We start from the raw sequence: 18,799 nt of genomic DNA on the forward strand, positions 1-18,799 counted from the left end.
GGGGCCCCCCCCCCGCCCCGCCAGCTGAAAGTGCGAGGGCCGCATCGTCCTCCCCGCCGGCCGGGAATGCATCGAGCCGGGGGAGGGCCCGGGTGCCCGGATGTCGATCAAAATGGGTGTAATCCAACCCTGCGCCAGCCAGCCCGGGCTCGGGAAACCGGGGCTCGGGCAGCGAGGGGCTCAGTGACGTTCTGGAGGGGCACGTTCACGGGAACGGGGAAACGGGCAGGAAGGCAGCCGGCAAATGGAAGAGAAGATTTTGGCAGGGGGTTAGAGCCTGGGCAGCTGGGGAAGGAGCTCATGGATAGAGGACGCTTGGCAGTATAAACTTCACGATGGCTGCCCAGTCGAGGTAGGGCATTGAACAACTTTTACCGCTGTCGGTGGCTTTCGCTGAGGGCTTTTCATAGTGCGGTGTCGTTAATGATGCCCTCGCTCCTTTTCGGGCACAGTTTGCTTTTTACACGGTGTTTCGCAGAAATGTGTCTGGAGATGCGTCCTGGATAGATTTTGTTCATGTGTTTTGCTTACTGAAGTGTCCACTACCTCCTCTCAGCATGAACTTTCTGTTAACAGGAAAAACAAAGTCTCAGTTGCTCCCTGTCAAATCTCTCCCCATCCAACAAGTTAATAGTTCTTTGAAACTGATTTTCTTCTCCCTTGTGGACTTGTCTATTATTTGTTTGCTTTTTCCCCCCCTGTAACCAGCCTAGTCTAAACAGGTTTCTGTGACTGCTTACAGCAATGTTTTAACAGGTAAATGGTTTATATTTGGTTGGATTGGAGAGCTGGCTGTATAAAATGGAAGCAGGTTGTGTCTGCTTGTGTGCAAATCTGCTGGATAGGTGGGAGGGTAGAAAATGGTTGTAGAGAAGAGTATGAAAAAGAATGATCCAATGTAGTTGCTGTCAGGGAGCAAAATTCAAGCATATATACCAGTCTTGGTTAAATACTTTTCAACTAACTGTTTTTAAAGAAACAACTTCTTGTCTGCTCTCGGGGGGGGGGGGGGGGGGGGGGGGGGGGGGGGGGGGGGGGGGGGCGTCCTGTCTAAAGTAAATTTCACACTCAGCATGGGGGAGGCAGCTTTTCTTAAGTCATAGTACTTGATGAAGCAGTGCTATTTAAGGTACCTGTTAAATGCCTTTTAGCTTTTACGACGCTTTAATGGGCATTTCAGAAACGCCGAAGAGAGAAACTCCTCTTTTTGCTCTTTAGTCTCATACCAAACAGCCAGCCTGCTCCCCTTTTCTCCAGGCAGGAAAAAAAATTAAAAATGGTGGCATATCCTACAGAGAAGTTTGGCACTCGCAGTGTATTTTCAAAGTGGTGCTTTTCTGCAGGTTTGAAGGCAAGAGCTGGCTTTAAATTACAAACTGCAAAATGACAGAGCCCTAAGGTTTGGGGAGGAAGGACGGGAAGATTGATTGCTTCGTTAACAGCTGAACTCTTCTCTAGCTCCGACTGCCTGCTCTCTCTGCATGTAGGGAGACTGGGAGTACTTAACAAAGAGGCAAAGGTTTAATTTTTCAGCATCTTTTTTTCCTTTGTATGATCACTTATTCACATGATTTACTGGCCTGCATTATCAGCACGTTGCTTTAATAGGCCTGCATGCTAAGAGAGGATACAGCATAAATCTTAGTGCCGCTGGCTGGCCTTGAAGTTTGGCTTGGCTCCAAGGCCAGGGACACGCTTGATGTCTCAGAGGTCGCACAGCCATTTTCTTGGGTGGCAGGAGGGCACGTGGGAGCCGGGTCCCAGCAGTAGCCCCCAGCCTCAGCAAACTGGCCAAGAAAGGGCAAGGCTGGCACTGGGGTCAGCGAACCACATCCCTAACCTGTAAGGTGGGAGGCGCAGAGAATAAAGTTTTATATGCTGAGTGGTTCAAACTGAAAGTGAGGAAAATGGACAAAGGGCTGGATCCATGGGGCTGAGCACTGCGGGGTAGGTGAAAGGACTGTGCCCCACACCTACTGTTTGAGACGGGCATGGAGACAAGACGTACACCTGCCATCCTGTACCCTCTCTTCTCCTCCATCGTGTGCGTTGGCTTTTGCTTTTGTCAGGATGCTGTGAGGCACTCAAGCTGTAAAACTGCGTCAGAGCATTTCAGCATAGTGAGTAAGAAGGTAACCTCTGTGTGCTTGAAGATCAGCGTTAAAGTCTCTGATTATTGCTCATTTTAAGACATTTAAGAGAGAGTAGGAGTGAATATGAGCAGCAGAAATGAATCTCTTGCAGGAGAGAGGTTACATTTGCCAGAAAGCCTGGTGCTTGTGGTATTTCTGTTTCAGTGGCACAGGTCAGCAGGAGTATCCATCTCAGTCCAAGAGATTTGTGCTTTGTGGGTGTGTAGAAGCTTTTATTCAACAGTGAAGGATGAATTCATATTCACAATAAATAATTGGAGTTATACTGCGTGGGACTGAGAGGCCACATGTCTCCAGAATTAATTTGCCAAAACATGTCAGAGGGTTTACTCTGCTAGGTAGCTGACAAAAGATGTGGGTGAGCTTTTTGTGTTCGTTTCTCCTTTGTAAAAAATACAAACAATTTCTGCAAGCTCAGTAAATTACTGATAAGGTGGTATGATACAGAGCACTGTAGTGTTTTGGGTATCACTCTGTATGAGGCCTTCGGGCACTCCTCCATCTGCTTGGGTTTGCTATTTGTCACATGCTGTATGTTTCAGCTAGTGAAAGGGGTGTGACATTGGGGATGACGCCTGTTTGGTAACAAGAAAATCCTGCATCCTTTCTTCCGCTTCAGTGCTGTGATCCTGGGCAGCTCACCTAGCATTTGGGTTTCATTGTTTTGAAGGGTGGAAGGGTAAGGAAAACAAGGTGATAAAATGTGCCTGTTGCTGCTCTTCAGCATTTTAAAAACTGTAATGGTGATGACTGAGAAACTGATGTGCTAATGGATGCCGTAACATTTTTTAAAACAGTAAATCTTAAGAAATGATTATGTGGTGAGTTGGGTATGTTTTTGTTTCAGCTGTTTAAGAATGATCAGCTTCTACCAATGGCTGCTGTAAATAGCTTATATCTAGAGCCGTTAGGTGGAGAAACTATCCTCCAGTTAGCATTGTTTTGTGTATAATGTAGATTTTTTTTTTTTTTTTTTTTTTTTAAGTTGCTAGCTGAGCTGTAGGTTTGCAGCTGTAGCTTTCTATGCACTCGCTTCTGGAACGTGTGGATGATCTAACGCCTGTAGTGTCCCCGGGCAACACGGCTTGTGTCAGGTTTTTATGGTATGTTCAGGAACGTGTGAGCAGAAGCAGAATCAATCTGAATGAGGACAAGTTTACTTCCTTGTTAAATGTGGTGTGATATTCATCACGTGCTGTTCAGCTGCTCTGAGATACAGCAGGACCCCTAGGAGGTGTGGGGGGCAGATTGGCACCTGCACTCACTACCAGCTACTACCAGTGATCAGTGGATATCATGAGGATATGGCTCCTTAACTGAGTGGCGAGCCCATCTCTCTTCTGCTTCCTTCTTCATTAAAATGTGTGCTCTACTGCAGCAATCGCAAGCTGAGGATCTTTAGATAAACAGCTGCCTTTTTGAAGATGTAGGCTGCTTTTCTTAGGCTGGTTGGGATAATTTTAAATTATCTGTAGACCCTGTCGGTTACACTTATTTTATTTAAAATTGGTGGATAAATAAATACTTTGTTGTTATGGACGCTAAGAATTTCCAGTTGTCGTATAACTTGCCTTTCGAAGTGGTCATGATAAGTATGATTGCAGGTTTGCAGAATGAATGCAATTTCCTAATCTTTGTACATAGGTGAGTTACAGTAACACAGTCAGAGCAACATGAAATCTGAGCGTTGTGCTGTCATCCCTGCTGAGCCCACCCTGCTCTCTCTCCCGAGTCAGCCCTGCAGAGAAGGGTAATGATGGACAGCAGCCTGGGAAGCCCTCTGTTTCCACCCCCTAAAGCCAAGTTTTACCAGCTAAATCTGGAAGAGTCTTGAAACAAGGCTGTACCACTCATTTTGATAGAAAAAGAAGGTGACACTATGCAGATATAAAATGTGGCCATATCTGCATTTAAAACATGGTAAATGCAACACAACAGTTTCTTCTAAAGGGAATAACGCTGAGGCTTTTCCCTGAGGAGAAGCTACGCTGAATGATGCAGCTTGATTTCGTTCGACGTTGTTTCACAGCTTTCCAGGCCAGATCTAAAGACATGTTTCATAACTTGTTTGTTTTGTGGGTCCTGTTGATACAGGCAAATGCCAGTATTGGTGATGCTGCATTCCAGTCAGTTGATGTAGGTGAAGAAGGGCTGAAACAATGTCTTGTTGGAGTTTACCTGTCTATTGAAAGCTAAAACATCCTGTGAACCCCTGTCAGTTTTACTTGTACACTGCTACTAGCCCTACCTGTGGAAATACAACCCTATTTTCTCCAGAACGAAATGCCTAACTGATCCATGGCATGTTTTGCGGGCTGCTGGGGATTTTCAGTTCACAGTTCCTTATTGCCTGGACTTTCTGAGCCTGGAGTCTATTGCTTTGGGGCAGGCCTGCAGCTGAAGCTCCCCCCCAGAGAAGAGATGCTCACAGGGAAGTGGATTTTTCAAGTAGGTTTATTGGTTTTTTGTGTGTTGGGGTTGGCTGGTTGGTGGGTTGTTTTTTTTTTGGTTGTTGGTTTTTTGGTTTTTTTTTTGCGGTGGGGGTTCCAAATTGTAATAGGCCCTTGAAAACTTTGAAGTACTATTGTCATGGTATACCTGAGCTGGTATAGAAGGGAATGTTTCCTTAGATCACGTAATTTTCCTGGGTCTGAATCTGTATTGTAGAGAGAGGCATCTTCTCACTGCTTTTTATGAGAAAATCATTTGCTAGTTCAACTGCAAGATGCAGCATGAATAGCAGGAAACAAACTTTTAATGAACTGCATAAATTCTCCTCAGCACTTTCCTTCTGAGCGTAGTCATAATGAATGACAGCATGAAGCTTTTAAATGCCTTTAAAGTATAATAGAAAAGCTGTCTCAGTAAAGTACATAGGAATGCTACAAAGACATTGTTCTTCATGAGGTGGACTACAGTGAAGCAAGGAAGAGTTCTCCACCGAGTGCAGGGTGTCTTCCTAAGGCCTGGCTCAGGCGCAGGGTGGTTGGGAGCGCAGAGGCTGGTTTACTGCCTAGCTCGCGAGCACCATGACGAAAGAGTTACTTTAATGTAGAGATGCCTGAGCCTCAAAAAAAAATGGGAAAGTACTCATCCTGTTCAGGCTTGAACACAGCGTGGAGATTTTTTTCCCCTGTGGTATGTTATACCACATGTATAACATGTGGTGCTGGCTATGCTGTGTTTTGCAGTTTTGGCTGCTGCAGTTCATCTGTGTCCATGATAAAAATGAGAAGACACACGTAGCACGGGCTGGGGCGGAGCAACTGGCTGGGGCAGATACTGCTCCAAAATGCAGTGTTATCATAGGTGGATTAAGGTAGAGCTACATTGCTCCTGCAGAATGCTTTTATGGGGAACAGACAAGAGCTACTGCATGTGCTATGAGCAGATTTTCCACAGTTGCATATTCACAGACAATTCGGGGAAGAGAAGTTGCATTCTAGATCTGTACAGAATCAAGCAGCTGTGGAAAGCGGTGAGAGGCAGAATCCTTCCCGCCCGTCTTTCCTCTTGGCTGTGATGGCTGCTTTGTGCAGAGCTAGCCCCCAGCTCTTTTGTACACTGCTAAGGTGCAGAAATTGTTGATCACCTTATTTTATTGCACAGGTTTTAAAAAGTGCATTTCTTTTGCTGCCTTATTCTTGTAGGGTAAGGGAGAGGTGGCAGGCAGGGAGAAAAAGCAGGTGTGTGGGCACAAAACTGCGTTTGAGGAGGTGCTCTGCTAGTGTTAATACTGTTTTCAGCATTGTCAAGCTGAGGTGTCTATGCAGGTTTGAATAGGCAACCTTCATCACAGGTGCCATATGCTTCATGAAGATGTCTGTCTTCTGGATTAGTTTAGGCTTAGATATTGTTTAGTGTGTAGAGTTGTCATTTTTAGTTGTACTGAGTGTTTATTGTACCAGTAACCTAAAGTTTTCCTTTAGTGTTGTTTTTGCAATGCTACCCATCAGGTTAAGAGAAAATAATGTCCCCACTTTAATTTTTAGAGAAAGTTCAACAAGCAAATTGTTAATGTTTAACCTCAGAGACAACAGTAACTCATTCTCAGAACTGTAAAAAATGTGGGTTTCATTTTTGTACTTGTAAAAAAAAACCCCAACAAACAAGAACAACAAAAAAAGCAACAAAGAACAACAAACAACAAAAATGCTCCTGCCCCCAATTCACCAAAACCTAAGCAGGAAGCCCTTTTTAAAAAGAAACAAAAGAGCAAACTCACAAGCATATGGTAGTATTTTTATTCTATACATTTTTTGCTTAGAATACCATATAATCTCTATGTAGCAAATTAATGTGTAATCTATAAGCAGCAAATGATGTATTCATTGATGTATGAACAGCTCCTTCATGGCACAGTAGTGTTTAGCAGCTGGTGTGTGTATGTGAGAAAGCATGAGTGCACGTGCCTCTTCCCTGAGCTGAGTTATGGGCATTACAGTTCAAAATATGGGTATCTGCTAGCATCTGAAATTGAAAGGAATTATTAAAATGTATAGCAGTAAAGGGATATTTACATCTTTAGAGAGTTGTAGACATATGGTAAGAAATTGCTTTCAGTATTCTTGTGCATCTGCAGTTTGTTAGATTGTGCTTAAAAAGATATTATTGAGATTATTCATCTTTGCAAGCACAGCTTAGAAACTCTCCCTCATAACTGGTCTGCAGCTATTTCTCAAGAATCCTCTGCCCCCAGTAGGCTGTTTTGGAAAAATCATCCTAATTTGAAGACCGGGAATATGCTGGCAGTTTAGAAGTGCTTTGGTGAAATGCTGCTTTCTTTTCCCTGTCTCCACAGCCCTCGGCAGAACAAGCTGTTCTAGTAAAAGTTGTTTTTCCTGGTGCCAGTAAGCCTGTGGTTCTGCTGAGAACAGGCTGTCAGACTAGGGACTTATTTCTTCATACCTTTGCTAAAATAATGTGTGCTAACAGAAAGGTGGCATGGGCTAGCCATGCTGCGAAGCAGGGAGGTTTGCTTGGTTTTTTTAAAGACTCCCTTAGCGTTGCCATTACCTAGAGGCCCTCATCCCTGATGGCTACCATGTCTGTCTGTCTGTCACTGCAGCTTCGAGGCCGTGTTTACCGTGAAAAGTTTTGCTGGCATTGCTAAAAGTACAGGCAACAAATATGCTGCAGAGGTGAGATAACTGTGTTGGCCAAAGCTTAGTGTAAACTGCACGATACCAGTGAGTGAGGCTGCTTTTTCTGGCATATGGCTTTTGGGGGGATGGGTTTGGGACGGTAAATGTAAGCTGTGTTGGCTAAAGAGCTCTTCTGGATCACTGTCTCTCCCTTCTTTGCTGAGACCCTGCAGACCCCTTGTAGCAGGGTAGTCTGCTTTGTCCAGCAGTTAACTCTTAATTGGTGAAAGAAAACACCCATTTCTGTCCAGTGGGACCATGATGTTTCTTTAGTCCAGCCTGAAAGTCTCTCTTCAATTTTACTGAAATGTTACACCCGCCTTTTAATGTTGTTTTTAAAGTTACTTCTAGAATTGTCTGTCTATATAAATTTTAAAAAGTACTAAAACCCCTGTGGTTTATATAGATAGAAAAAATGAAGATGCCTCATGCATAAATCACTGGGTTCATAGTATGTGCCTCTTTTGGAGAAACTCATTTTTTCCATTACTAGCGCAATATAGTCTGACACGAGGAATGCAGTTACTTCTCTGTTCCTGCTGGATGTCCTTTGGCAAAAATAATTTGTACAGCTACTCTTCCTTTTTTCTTTTTTTAAACCATTGTGTTGCGTCTTCAGTGTGTGAGTGAGGTGATTCAATTTGGTTCTGGTACTTGGTTTTGGGGAGAAATGGGGAGAATGGAAAGCAGTCACTAGAAATAACGTGATGGTACTTGAGACCTTGTACCATGTTGTCTCTTGTGATTGTTGTGCCAAACTGATTACTGCCTGAGTTAGCACATGAGAAATAAAACTCATCGCCCTTCTCGGAGAAGGCTGTTTTGGGGCCTGCCTTCACCAGTGCGATACCTGGTTGTGGTTGGTCTGTTTGCTATTTTCTCACTTGTGCCTCTCTTTAGTGTTTGCTACGGGAAAGCCAAGCCCACTTGTAAACTCTTCAGTCGCAGCCTGGCTTGCAGTTAATTCTCAGTCTGTGCTGCAGAGCGATCTTGGCTGATGGGCACCCAGATTTGAGGTGCATCCCAGTCTGGAGAGGGAGCTTTGCTGTAGGATGCTTTCCCCATGGTTGTCTCTTGTGCAGGCTGATAGGAAACTTACGGCAGTACTCGAAGCAGTACTTCTCCCTTCAAAAATAGTTATCTAGTTTTAAGGCTTTAAGAATGTCAGTTCAGAGGCATGTGGAGTTTATATGTTTTATGCACATTCATTTTTGAAAGCCCCTGATTTTCAACTTGTTTAGATGCTCTGTGTCTCAGAAATGTTTAAATATATGAAGTTTTGGGTTTGATTTTGGGTTTCTGATTTAACACATGATATTCTATAACTTTCATTCTGGAAACAAGATGAATGAGTCTCTTAATATTTAGAGGGAATGTGATCACTTTGCAGAGGTTTTGGAACACCGTTAACGATCTTTATCTGTTTGCAAATCCCTGTCCATTTTACATGGGCTGGCTTCAGTAAACTAGTAATAGGCTTTCTTTGCTTAGCTAGTGTTTGTGACCCTCCTAAGAGGAAATGCCTGGTTCTGTGTAATGGACTACAGGAGTAAAAAAACTACTAGTCTAGAGCTTAAGAAAATTCTGTGCAAGTGCCCAAATTGGGGAGAGACAGAAAAAGAGGTAGAATTGTGTTCTGTTCTTTAAGAAAGTCTAATCTGCTTTTAGAAACACTGTAATAATGAGATGTGGTATTCAGAGACATGGGGGATTTTTCCCATTGCGTTCTGTGTGAAAAGCAGTTGACTCATACACTGAGGCATTAAAAATAATAGACAAAAAAACCTTCCTAAATTGGCTAACTTGGAAAAATTCAGTAACTCAGTGTTTCACCTTTGAAAAAAGACTTTTGGTCATTTAGTGAATTAACTGCCATAAAGCTTTCCCTTGCAGTTCTCTATTTATTTGTAACAAAAATGGCACAAGTAGTCCCAGCCTTTTCTGTTAAAAGCATATGCTGATAAAGGAATACCTGTATGGCTTTTGTTCTCCTAGGTATAGGGAATTTTTAATTGTCATCAAGCTATCGGGATAAAAATGATGTGATAGATGAAGGAGCTGGCAGAAATTCTTCCCTGCTGGGAAAACCCAGAGTTCCTAAGTTAGATAGTACAGTGTAATCAAGCAGTAGCAAGTAAGAAAGCTGAAAGAGAACATGGATGACACTAATAATGCTGTGAAGATGTGCCATCTAGCTGTAAAAGATGTTAGAGTGTTTTTTCCATAGGTTACCTATGAAAAAAACCCTTCTTTCTAGCATATCATTCAGCAGGTTTCATTTGGGGGGAAAAAAAGCTTTACTTTCTAGACTTTCTTAGCGGGATACCAGTGTTTGTATTGAGCAGTTTTGTAGCTTGCTAGGGAACCATTAATAACAGCTGAAGGGAAAGTTACTAGGTTTAATTCATCTCTCACAAAAATAAATATCTCTGAGTACAAAGGTGTGCTTAAGGTTTGGTTGTGAATAGCTATACGTTTTATCTACAGACTGCAGCCTTTTGTGCAAGAATGCACGTTGAAAACTCATTTTTTATCAAAAACTTTCTATGCAGATACATGAATTGTGCCTACAAGGCAGCCTAGCCAGTTTGGGATGAAGAATTTAACTTGGGAAAGGAGAAGAAAAAATGTTAACAGCTTTTTTTCAGCAAAGCCTAGACTTTCCCTCTGAAGATGCCCTTAACTTTTTCTTGATGTTGTTCCAGACCAGCTTCAAACTCTTAGTGGGTAAATGGGATGATGGGATGATTGGTTCCAAGCGAGCCAAAATGAGATAGCCCCAAACTGGAATTTCTGTACCTACCTTAGCATGTCACTGAGCATAGCATAGTGCTGTTGCTCAGTGCTGCGGTGCACAGAAGTGCAACTCTGCACAAGTAGGACCACAGTGGATTAAAGTGGATGGATGAAATTGTCAGTCTGCAGAAATGATAACATTAAAACTTGGCTCCCAAGCTGGTTCTTCCGTTACTTAAATATGTGAATCAGTCTGGTTCCTAATGATTTGGAAAGTGTGTTTTCTTTCCAAGTCAGTTAAGTAAAAAACTTTCTATGCAGATACATGAATTGTGCCTACAAGGCAGCCTAGCCAGTTTGGGATGAAGAATTTAACTTGGGAAAGGAGAAGAAAAAATGTTAACAGCTTTTTTTCAGCAAAGCCTAGACTTTCCCTCTGAAGATGCCCTTAACTTTTTCTTGATGTTGTTCCCTCCTTCCAGACCAGCTTCAAACTCTTAGTGGGTAAATGGGATGACCTCAACCTTGGTTCCAAGCGAGCCAAAATGAGATAGCCCCAAACTGGAATTTCTGTACCTACCTTAGCATGTCACTGAGCATAGCATAGTGCTGTTGCTCAGTGCTGCGGTGCACAGAAGTGCAACTCTGCACAAGTAGGACCACAGTGGATTAAAGTGGATGGATGAAATTGTCAGTCTGCAGAAATGATAACATTAAAACTTGGCTCCCAAGCTGGTTCTTCCGTTACTTAAATATGTGAATCAGTCTGGTTCCTAATGATTTGGAAAGTGTGTTTTCTTTCCAAGTCAGTTAAGTAAACTGAACGAACTGACCTACAGTAGATAGGTTTCTCTCATTACACATCCCTTTTTCATAAGTCTTTGGAGAAACAGACTGAATTTATGTGCAGGGAGCCTATTGTTGTTCCTTTCTCTTACAATATAGACAGCTGATGTAGTCTAGCACTGCGTTTCACAGCCAGAACCTTCTTTCTGTAATTCTTAAATAAATGAAAGCAGTTTGTAATTATAACATAATTTGGTAATTGCAACCAAAAGCTTCTCAGGCTCTGTTTTGGCAGCTGTATTGGTGCGTGTTGATGTTGTTTTGCTATTTGAACAACTTGTGAGAGAATTTATCATGAAAACTTAGGAACTGTGCTATTTAAAAACAAAACACAACACCCCAAAACAAAGAAAAAGAAAATCACACACACAAAAAAAACCCTATCCTGTAATGCTTATGAAGCTAGATGTGATCTGGGTTAATTTTTAAATCTAATCAACATTTAGTTGACATTCCGTCCTTTGGACTGAACCTTGTGTCATTTTGTGGCCCAATACAGTTGTTTCAGTCCTTATCCTAAGAACTGACTTGGTATCTGTGCTGTACTTAATTATATAGAGACATGTATGGAGCATGCAGTGTCTCACTCAAGGGTCTTGCATTCAGTACCATTTCAACTTAGCTCCCTTAAGAGTGCTTATTCCTGTAGCTTTCTGATTTGGCAGTAATCATTTGTGCTAGCCAAAACAGTGGGGAGGGGGAGAAAAAGTCCTTTTTTCAGCTATAGCAAAAGAAAAACACAAAAGTCATGTTTAAAAATATTCCCCCCCTTGAAAAAATCTGACAGAAATGCCATATAAAAGAAGGGACTGTGTTGAAGACTTTTCTTTCTGTGTCCCAACCCATCTTTTGCTTATCTTTTGATGGATTTCTGTATTAGCTGTCCTTTCATTTTTTCCTACGGTCCGTTGCTTTCTAGCTGTTAATTTGGTGGGCAAGGGGTGTCATGCATAGGGCAGGTGAAAAAGTATGCAACTTATGGACAGGGGAAATACTGGGAAAATTACTTATTTACTTCCCTGTTCCTTTGTACATTGATTAAATATCAAGTTAATGGTTTCCTTTTTTAAAAATTGCTTCCTTGAAAATGGGCCATCCTCCTCCCTCTCAGCCTAATGACGGAAATGTACAGATGATATTGATATAAGCTATGTTTACTTGAGTGTAACAACTTTAAAGACCATTTATGTACAGTAACCTGCCAAGCAAATAATGATTTGTTTTTGTTTGTTCAATATTTCTTTCTTTCCCTTAGAGAAGTCCCTGAACACACAAGAACCAGAACGTGAGGGCTGAAAAAACAGTAGCAGTCACTGGGGTTAATATGATGCGTTTAAAAGGTCTTTAATTAAGTCATGCAGTTTTCTTAGAAAGTCCTTGAAATATTCTTTCACCCCTTCCTGTTCTCTTTCCCTTGGTGAGTAAGTGCAAATAAGATGGAGTGCAAGTGAGGTGCAGGCACTGACTAGATACAGATCTTGGATCCTGCTGATGCACAGCGAAGTCTCGATGGAAAGTAGGAAACCAGAGGAGGGTTGAAATGGTTTGTGTGAGTTTGGCCTGCCAAGGGTATGCTGGAAGCTGAGGCGGCGGCGAGAGGCGACGTGCCAGGGCTCAGCAGGGTGTACGTGCAAGGTGTTTTTACAGCTGCTGCTCTGAATTTCATGGATTCCTCTGGGTTTTTCTATATCGGTCTCATTCGGGGCCAAATTGTAGCCTTCAGCATGTGCACTCGGTTCCAGCTGATCTGTTCCCTTGACATCTTTTGAGAGGCTTAAACTGTGTATTATAAGGCAATGAACTACTTTGGTGAAAGGAGGGATTTAGACCAGTATCTGGTTTTCTAGTTTCCTTTGGCTTTAAGCTTTCAAGTCCAATTCAAGAAAGCGTTCATGTTAGAGCTGTGCTCAAGCTTGTGCTCAAAATGAATTCTTGACCTGGAGCTTTTACATGGAGGATGGTTTTTGCATGTGCGTGTGTATAAGCAGGTGCTTAAAATGGGTTCCTGATTCACAGCTTGAAACTGAGGAATGATTTCTACGTATGTGCATGACAGAGGGAAAAAGAGATATGGGAGAGGGGAGGGATATTAACCTTACCATTTCCTTTGTTCTTTCTCTGTTGTGTGTATTGCTACAAGCATCATATTTCTAAGCAGGGCTGTGTCAAGTGAAAAAATGTGGGGCTAAGGCACAATATGCTGGCCGGGAAGGATTCTAAGAGTTGTTCTGAGGATCGATAAAAGGAAAGTTTCAGGTGGAATAGGAAAATGCAGAAATAGTGACACTCTGTTCTTTCCTTCCTCCCATTTTTCAAGTGGCTTCCAGAAATACTTACGCATAACAAGTTTGTTGTGCAAAACATCTACTCTTTTGTGGTTGCATGTTTATTAACTGTGACAACTAAGCAATTGAGTAAGATGGAAAAGATACAGAATGTATTAGAAAGTGTGTGCTGAGATTTTAGGGAGATTTAGTTACCCTGTGGTTTAAAAAAAAAAGTTATTCCAAATCCCTATGATCAGCTTGTGTTTTCTTGAAAATGCCTAGCTTTCTACAGATGACTTGGCTGGATGTTTCTTGGGTTATTTGGGGTGTTAGCTGGTGTTGGAGTTGTTACTCATCATGTTTGTGGACGCTTCATTAATGAATCTCTGAGGCAGCGAGAGACAACAGAGAGGTGAAGCAATCCAGAGGAAGTGTGTCCCTGTGATGATGCAGGAAGCTGTCTAGTTGGAAGCAGGTTGTTCAAGAGGCTCACCATGCTTGACACTGGATGTAGCTCTAGACAGACAGAGTCAGGGGGTAAGGGAAAATGCAGCAGCCTACACGGAAGAATTTAAAACTTTCTTCAGAAGTTTGACGCAATGGTTACTGTAGGGCATCTGCTCAGTCCCTCAGAGAGCAAAGCGCAGACCTCCTGCCTCGTGCTCAGGGCGATGAATAAGTGTCATTGGGAACATGTGTGGGAGGGCAGGGGATGAGGAACCCCAGGGAGAAGCAGTGCTGATTCATTCTCTTTCCAAACCATGTCGCCACCGTGGCATTGAGGACAGGGACTCGAAGAGGCCTTTGGTTGTTGCCATGAAAACACTCATAAGGGCAGAGGCTCTGATGGGTTTTATCAGAGAAGGTGATGTATCCCTGGAAGACATCCTGAGTCACCACTGAGTGGACAAAATGCTGCATATGCCTGATGAAACCACTCCTGCGTATTCCTGCAGCACTTTGGTGTGATTTTCCAGCCTTGGTCGCAAGCTTGGCACAAAATCAGCACCATTATTGTCTGGGCAGACGTGACTTCCTTCGAGAGTGGTGGTTTCCCCAGACAAAAGGACAGCCGGTTGAGAACACTCTTGGAAAGACACCAATCTCTTAGAAGGTTAAAACTGGAAACAAAATGATACGGAGTCTGGAAGCCAATGAAATAGAAGAGCTACAATGTAATTAACAAGTACTTTGACTAGTTGCCTTTTACCAGTTGGCTGTCAGGTTTTGCTCCTTGACGAAGGAAAAAAAAGTTGCTGCAATGTGACTGTATGTTCTCATAGCCAAGACAGGCTTATTTTTAATACGACTAAAGTTGAGTTTCCTCTCTAATTTCCATTTGCAGGAGTTGCATCTAACATCTGTTCACTGCACGTGCTTCCTGCCAAGGTCCGAGGAAGAGCATCTTCCTCATTTGTCACAGCCTTTTTACTTTGCAAGGGCTTCACTGGTACTGACCATTGCCAAGGGCTGAAACGTTGTGCACGTGATGAAGCAGGAGGGCTTTCACCAGTAACCTCCAGTTCTCACGGGCTTAAAATGGATCAGTCAGAGGGCAAGGACTTGGGAAAGAGCAGCAGAGTGATGCTGCAGAAAAAGAAAGAAGGCGGGGGGAAAAAACCCCAAACCAAACAACAAACTGTAAAATGGGAGATGAGGGGAACCACCCACAGAAATGGCAAACTATTTCATTGTCCAGTTTTCTTGGTGGTAAAGGTGTTGACTGAGGCTGCGCAAATGCTGGACGTGTCTGAAATACTTGAATTCCTGAGCCCCACATGCGTATTGAAATGTGAGGGACAGGAGTGGTCACTTTTTACAGGAGTAAAACTTTCTTGATGTTTCTTACTCTGCTCTTAGAGGCACGAGCAACAATGCTGTGTTTACAGAGGAACTCATCCCGCACATTTGTGTCTAGCCAGTGACTCTTCCCCAGTTTCACCCAAACTCCTGGCAGACAGTCAACTCCTCCATTGCTTACTCCACATTGGGCCATCTGTAGTCGTCCTACCTGTCCTCTCCTTGGTTTTGGGACCCCGCATGAGAGGAGGGTGTCTCTGTTGACCCATGAGCACTGCCTGCCCTTCCTGGGCTGCTTCACAGGGGCTCTGCCTGACAGGCATCTGCTAGTGAGACTCCTGCGCTTGCATTACGTTTGTTGCTCAATTGTTTAACAAAGTGCTTTTAATGGAAATGTAAAACCGGATAGAAATACAAAGCCTAATGGAATAATCTCTTAATTGCAGTGCTGTAAATGACTATTCAGCACATGATTACTGTACTTGCAGGGGGGGGACAGTGGGGAGGAAAGAATATTGAATGAAAGACACTAAACACTTCAGCTGCTAAGAACGATGATTTATTGCCAATCTGAGCATCAGGCTAAGCAGGGCAAATAAACTGACAATAGTAAGTGCTTTTGGAGGTAGAAATTGCCTCATTCAGGGTATTCACTGTGTGGGACACGTAAATTCTACCAGGATAAATGCACAAAGAGCGATTAATTAATAGTGGCGAGATACTCATGCATGCACTGTCCTTAGGCAACCCAGAAAAAGTGTTAATCAGCACATTGCCCAATTATTGGCAGATAACTCCTGGTATGTAGTAGTTTGCCATTTCAGCTAGAAAATGCATTGTCCCTCTGCCTCCCTGTAGAAATCATGGCTTTTGCTGTGTTATGTGATTCACAAAAAATACCTCATGTTTTTAAGCAGCAAAGGAGATGTGCTCAAAGGCACATTGACATCATCATTTTTTGGTATTGCTGCAAGCCTTTCAAGACACATTAGTCCTTACAGAAGCTGTGTCTGTCTTTCGGATCTCTCACCTACGTTAGGCAGCAGCAGGTAAAAAAGATTAACTTGGTATTGAGCTGGCAGTTGATTTGGTGTACAGCTGCATGCTCTCCAACACAGAACATGGTTATCAGTGAATATGTGCTCTGAGAGCACATGCTGCTCAGGGAGGCAAGGTAAGTGTTTTGGAAGTGGCCTTGCTGGTTTGCACCAGCACTCCCCTTTCCCACAACTTACTGCGTGGTTTCCCCGTGCTGCCTAAGAACAAGGATGCCTGACTTCACCTGCTTGCAGAAGCCCCTCTGTTGCTCAAGCCTTTCTTTGCATGTTTGGGACATCCCACATGCCTGTTGGACTCTCTCTTTCTCTCTCTGGTGCACACAGATGCAGACCAAGCGCCATGCCTGCACCAAGCAAGTTGGAGAGATTTCCAGTGTTTTCAGTGGGTCTTGGCGCTGCCAAACCCACGCTGCTGTCCCGTGGGAACTGGAGCTAGCTGTTGCTTTTGATCTGAGCCAGAGTGCGTTGTTCCCACTGCCTGCACGCAAGTGTTGCTAACATTGGTAAAGCTGAGCAGTTCACTGTTTCTCATCCGGCTTCTAATACCGAGGGAAAGATAGGAGCTTTTCAAATAGAGGTTCAGATCATGCAAGGAAAATGATATTTTTTTTTTTATTTTTTTTATTTTTTTTTTAATTCGAAAATTAGGAAGATGTTGAAAAAATGTGTTCAGAATTGAAGGAAAAAAGTATTTGTAGCTTTTTAAAGTATTATTCTCTTAAAGGAGTAGCTTTTTGTAGTTACTAAAAGTAATAGCTTGTGTAAAATGAACTGCATGTAAGTATTTTTAAAAAGCAGGAAAAAGGAAACATAAGATACTTCAGAGTGTATTTTGGAGCGGCATATGCTTTGCAGTGTGCATTAGGCATGCATCGGTACTTGCCTAATGCATCCTGTCATGGATTATTGCTCTTGCATAGTTTGAACGCTTTCCAAGTCCTTTTGAATGACAATGAGGTGCTTTGTTATATAGAGATCAGGCTAATGATTCGAATGCAGTTTGAAACTCCAGCACAGAGAGGTACTCAGATACGGAGCATGTGTGCCTCTTAATAAAATTGAACAACAGTTAAAAACCATAGGAAAATTAGCAGGTGCTTGTGTGTGTAGATGGAAAAATTAGGAAATGCTTCTGGAATAATTATAGTCTGGCAGAGACTGCAGGAAAGATTTTTAAATAGGCTTTTCAGCATATAAGCAGATCTTTTCGACAAACATTGCTAATCGCTTTCTGTTCCTACTTAGTCCTTGCTATGCAGATAAGACTTGTCCAACCTGTTACTCGGTACGTGCTGTTATGTAAGTGGAAAACTCAGAAGAATTGGAAACCTTTTCATTCTTGCATGATTTGTTTGCTGCTAATTCCTATGAAAGAATTTAGGTCTTTAATATTCTTTAATTTTTTCTTAATCTCAAATTAGTTACAGTGCTGTCCTGTTCTTGTTCATAGCACGTTAGGTCTGATTTAGTCAATTGTTTGGGAAGGATTTTACACAGGGAGAGTGTTTCACAAAAAATATTATAGATTTGCTCATGTGCTTTATAGGTTGCAGGTGGTTAAAGATTCAGGAGGCAGAATTGCACATACCCATATTTCTGAGACAGTTTCAAATGCTCATATTTGTAGGTTTTGCTTTTGTTATGCTTCATAGCAAATTAAACCACTGATAGCATTTGATGTGTAGTTTATTCTTTAAACAACTGCGGGTTTGCAGTCACGAAAGGAGCAAATATGAAGGCTGATGTTACATTCCTTTTTACGTTGGGCTTTATTTGCATTAAGCTGTAGGGCTTCATGTTAGCCCACAGCTGGGATGGTAGGAGAGGGTAGAAAGGAGGACCCTTCTGACTGTGTCGGAAATACGAGGTGAAAGGCTCTTAGGCTCTGCAGCAGTCTCACTGCCAGCCTTGCAAACTGTCTGACAGCATTTAGGAAAGGCTGGGTGAAATCAGGTCTTTGAAAAAGATAGGGGTGTTTTGGAAGTGTTTAAGGGAACAGGCTTACATGCTTTACAATGGTACAGATGGTTCTGTTGCCTCAAGAAGAGAATTGACAAAAGATAAGTTGTGATGTATGTGCATGTACTTGTGTCACGCAAAGCAAGATGAAGTAGTACTGAAACTGGTGCTCCACGCCCATGACATGATGTGGGGAGCGTGCAGGGGCTCTTTGTGGAGAAATGGTGCTGACGTTGAGCTGCGTGTGAAATGAGGACGTGATGCACTGTGTGGCAATAGATGTATGACGTGGCACCTGTGGACCACATGGCAGTGCGGCTGATGGACTTATGAGCTGCTTGGCAGAGCATGGACAAGGTCAGCTGATAGGCTCCTATGGAAAACCAGTGACGTATTCACTCAGCTGGATGTACATGTCGTGAAAAGAGTGATTTAGATCGCTTAAAGAATCACTGTCAAAGGTATTAGCAAAAGTGGTTTTAATGTTGTCGCACTTTTACGACATCATAAAGTTTGATGGCAAGGTTCACTCTATTAATTACTGCATGGAAGAAACATACAAAGGCAAATTTAGTTACACTCGAGTTAGAATGATTCACAGAGAGACCAGAGACACAAAGGGTAAGGAGGACCCTCCTGTTGAGTCATGAGATTCAGAGTGGACCCCCTTGCTTTCTAAAACTCCTGCTCAGAGAGGAGTCTAGGTGTAGCTAGGTCCAAACTTAGTCTCAGACTTGGTCAACAGTTTATGTCTAAGTGATTATATATGCAAAATTTATGTAATGTTTCATTAGCATCAATTCAGCATGCAATCAAAGTTACCAAGGCACAAATCA

The 18,799-nt window shown here is 42.7% G+C and overlaps 1 protein-coding gene across 2 annotated transcripts in view; it reads left to right on the forward strand.

Moving 5' to 3' along the window:
- The window catches only part of AFF1 (AF4/FMR2 family member 1), a 124,262-nt gene that overhangs the window by 21,678 nt on the left and 83,785 nt on the right, over positions 1–18,799 (forward strand). Inside the window, exon 1 of one of the 2 annotated variants that reach the window (XM_009280221.2) lies at positions 116–352. The exons of the other annotated variant lie outside the window; for it this stretch is intronic. Coding sequence (XP_009278496.1) covers positions 336–352 — 17 coding nt within the window. The 5' untranslated portion in view covers positions 116–335. Of the gene's footprint in view, positions 1–115; positions 353–18,799 lie in introns of those variants that run through there. 2 annotated transcript variants of the gene reach the window in all.

The sequence above is a fragment of the Aptenodytes forsteri genome, unplaced genomic scaffold, assembly GCF_000699145.1.
Source record: "Aptenodytes forsteri isolate BGI_AS27 unplaced genomic scaffold, ASM69914v1 Scaffold227, whole genome shotgun sequence".
NCBI lineage: Eukaryota > Metazoa > Chordata > Aves > Sphenisciformes > Spheniscidae > Aptenodytes > Aptenodytes forsteri.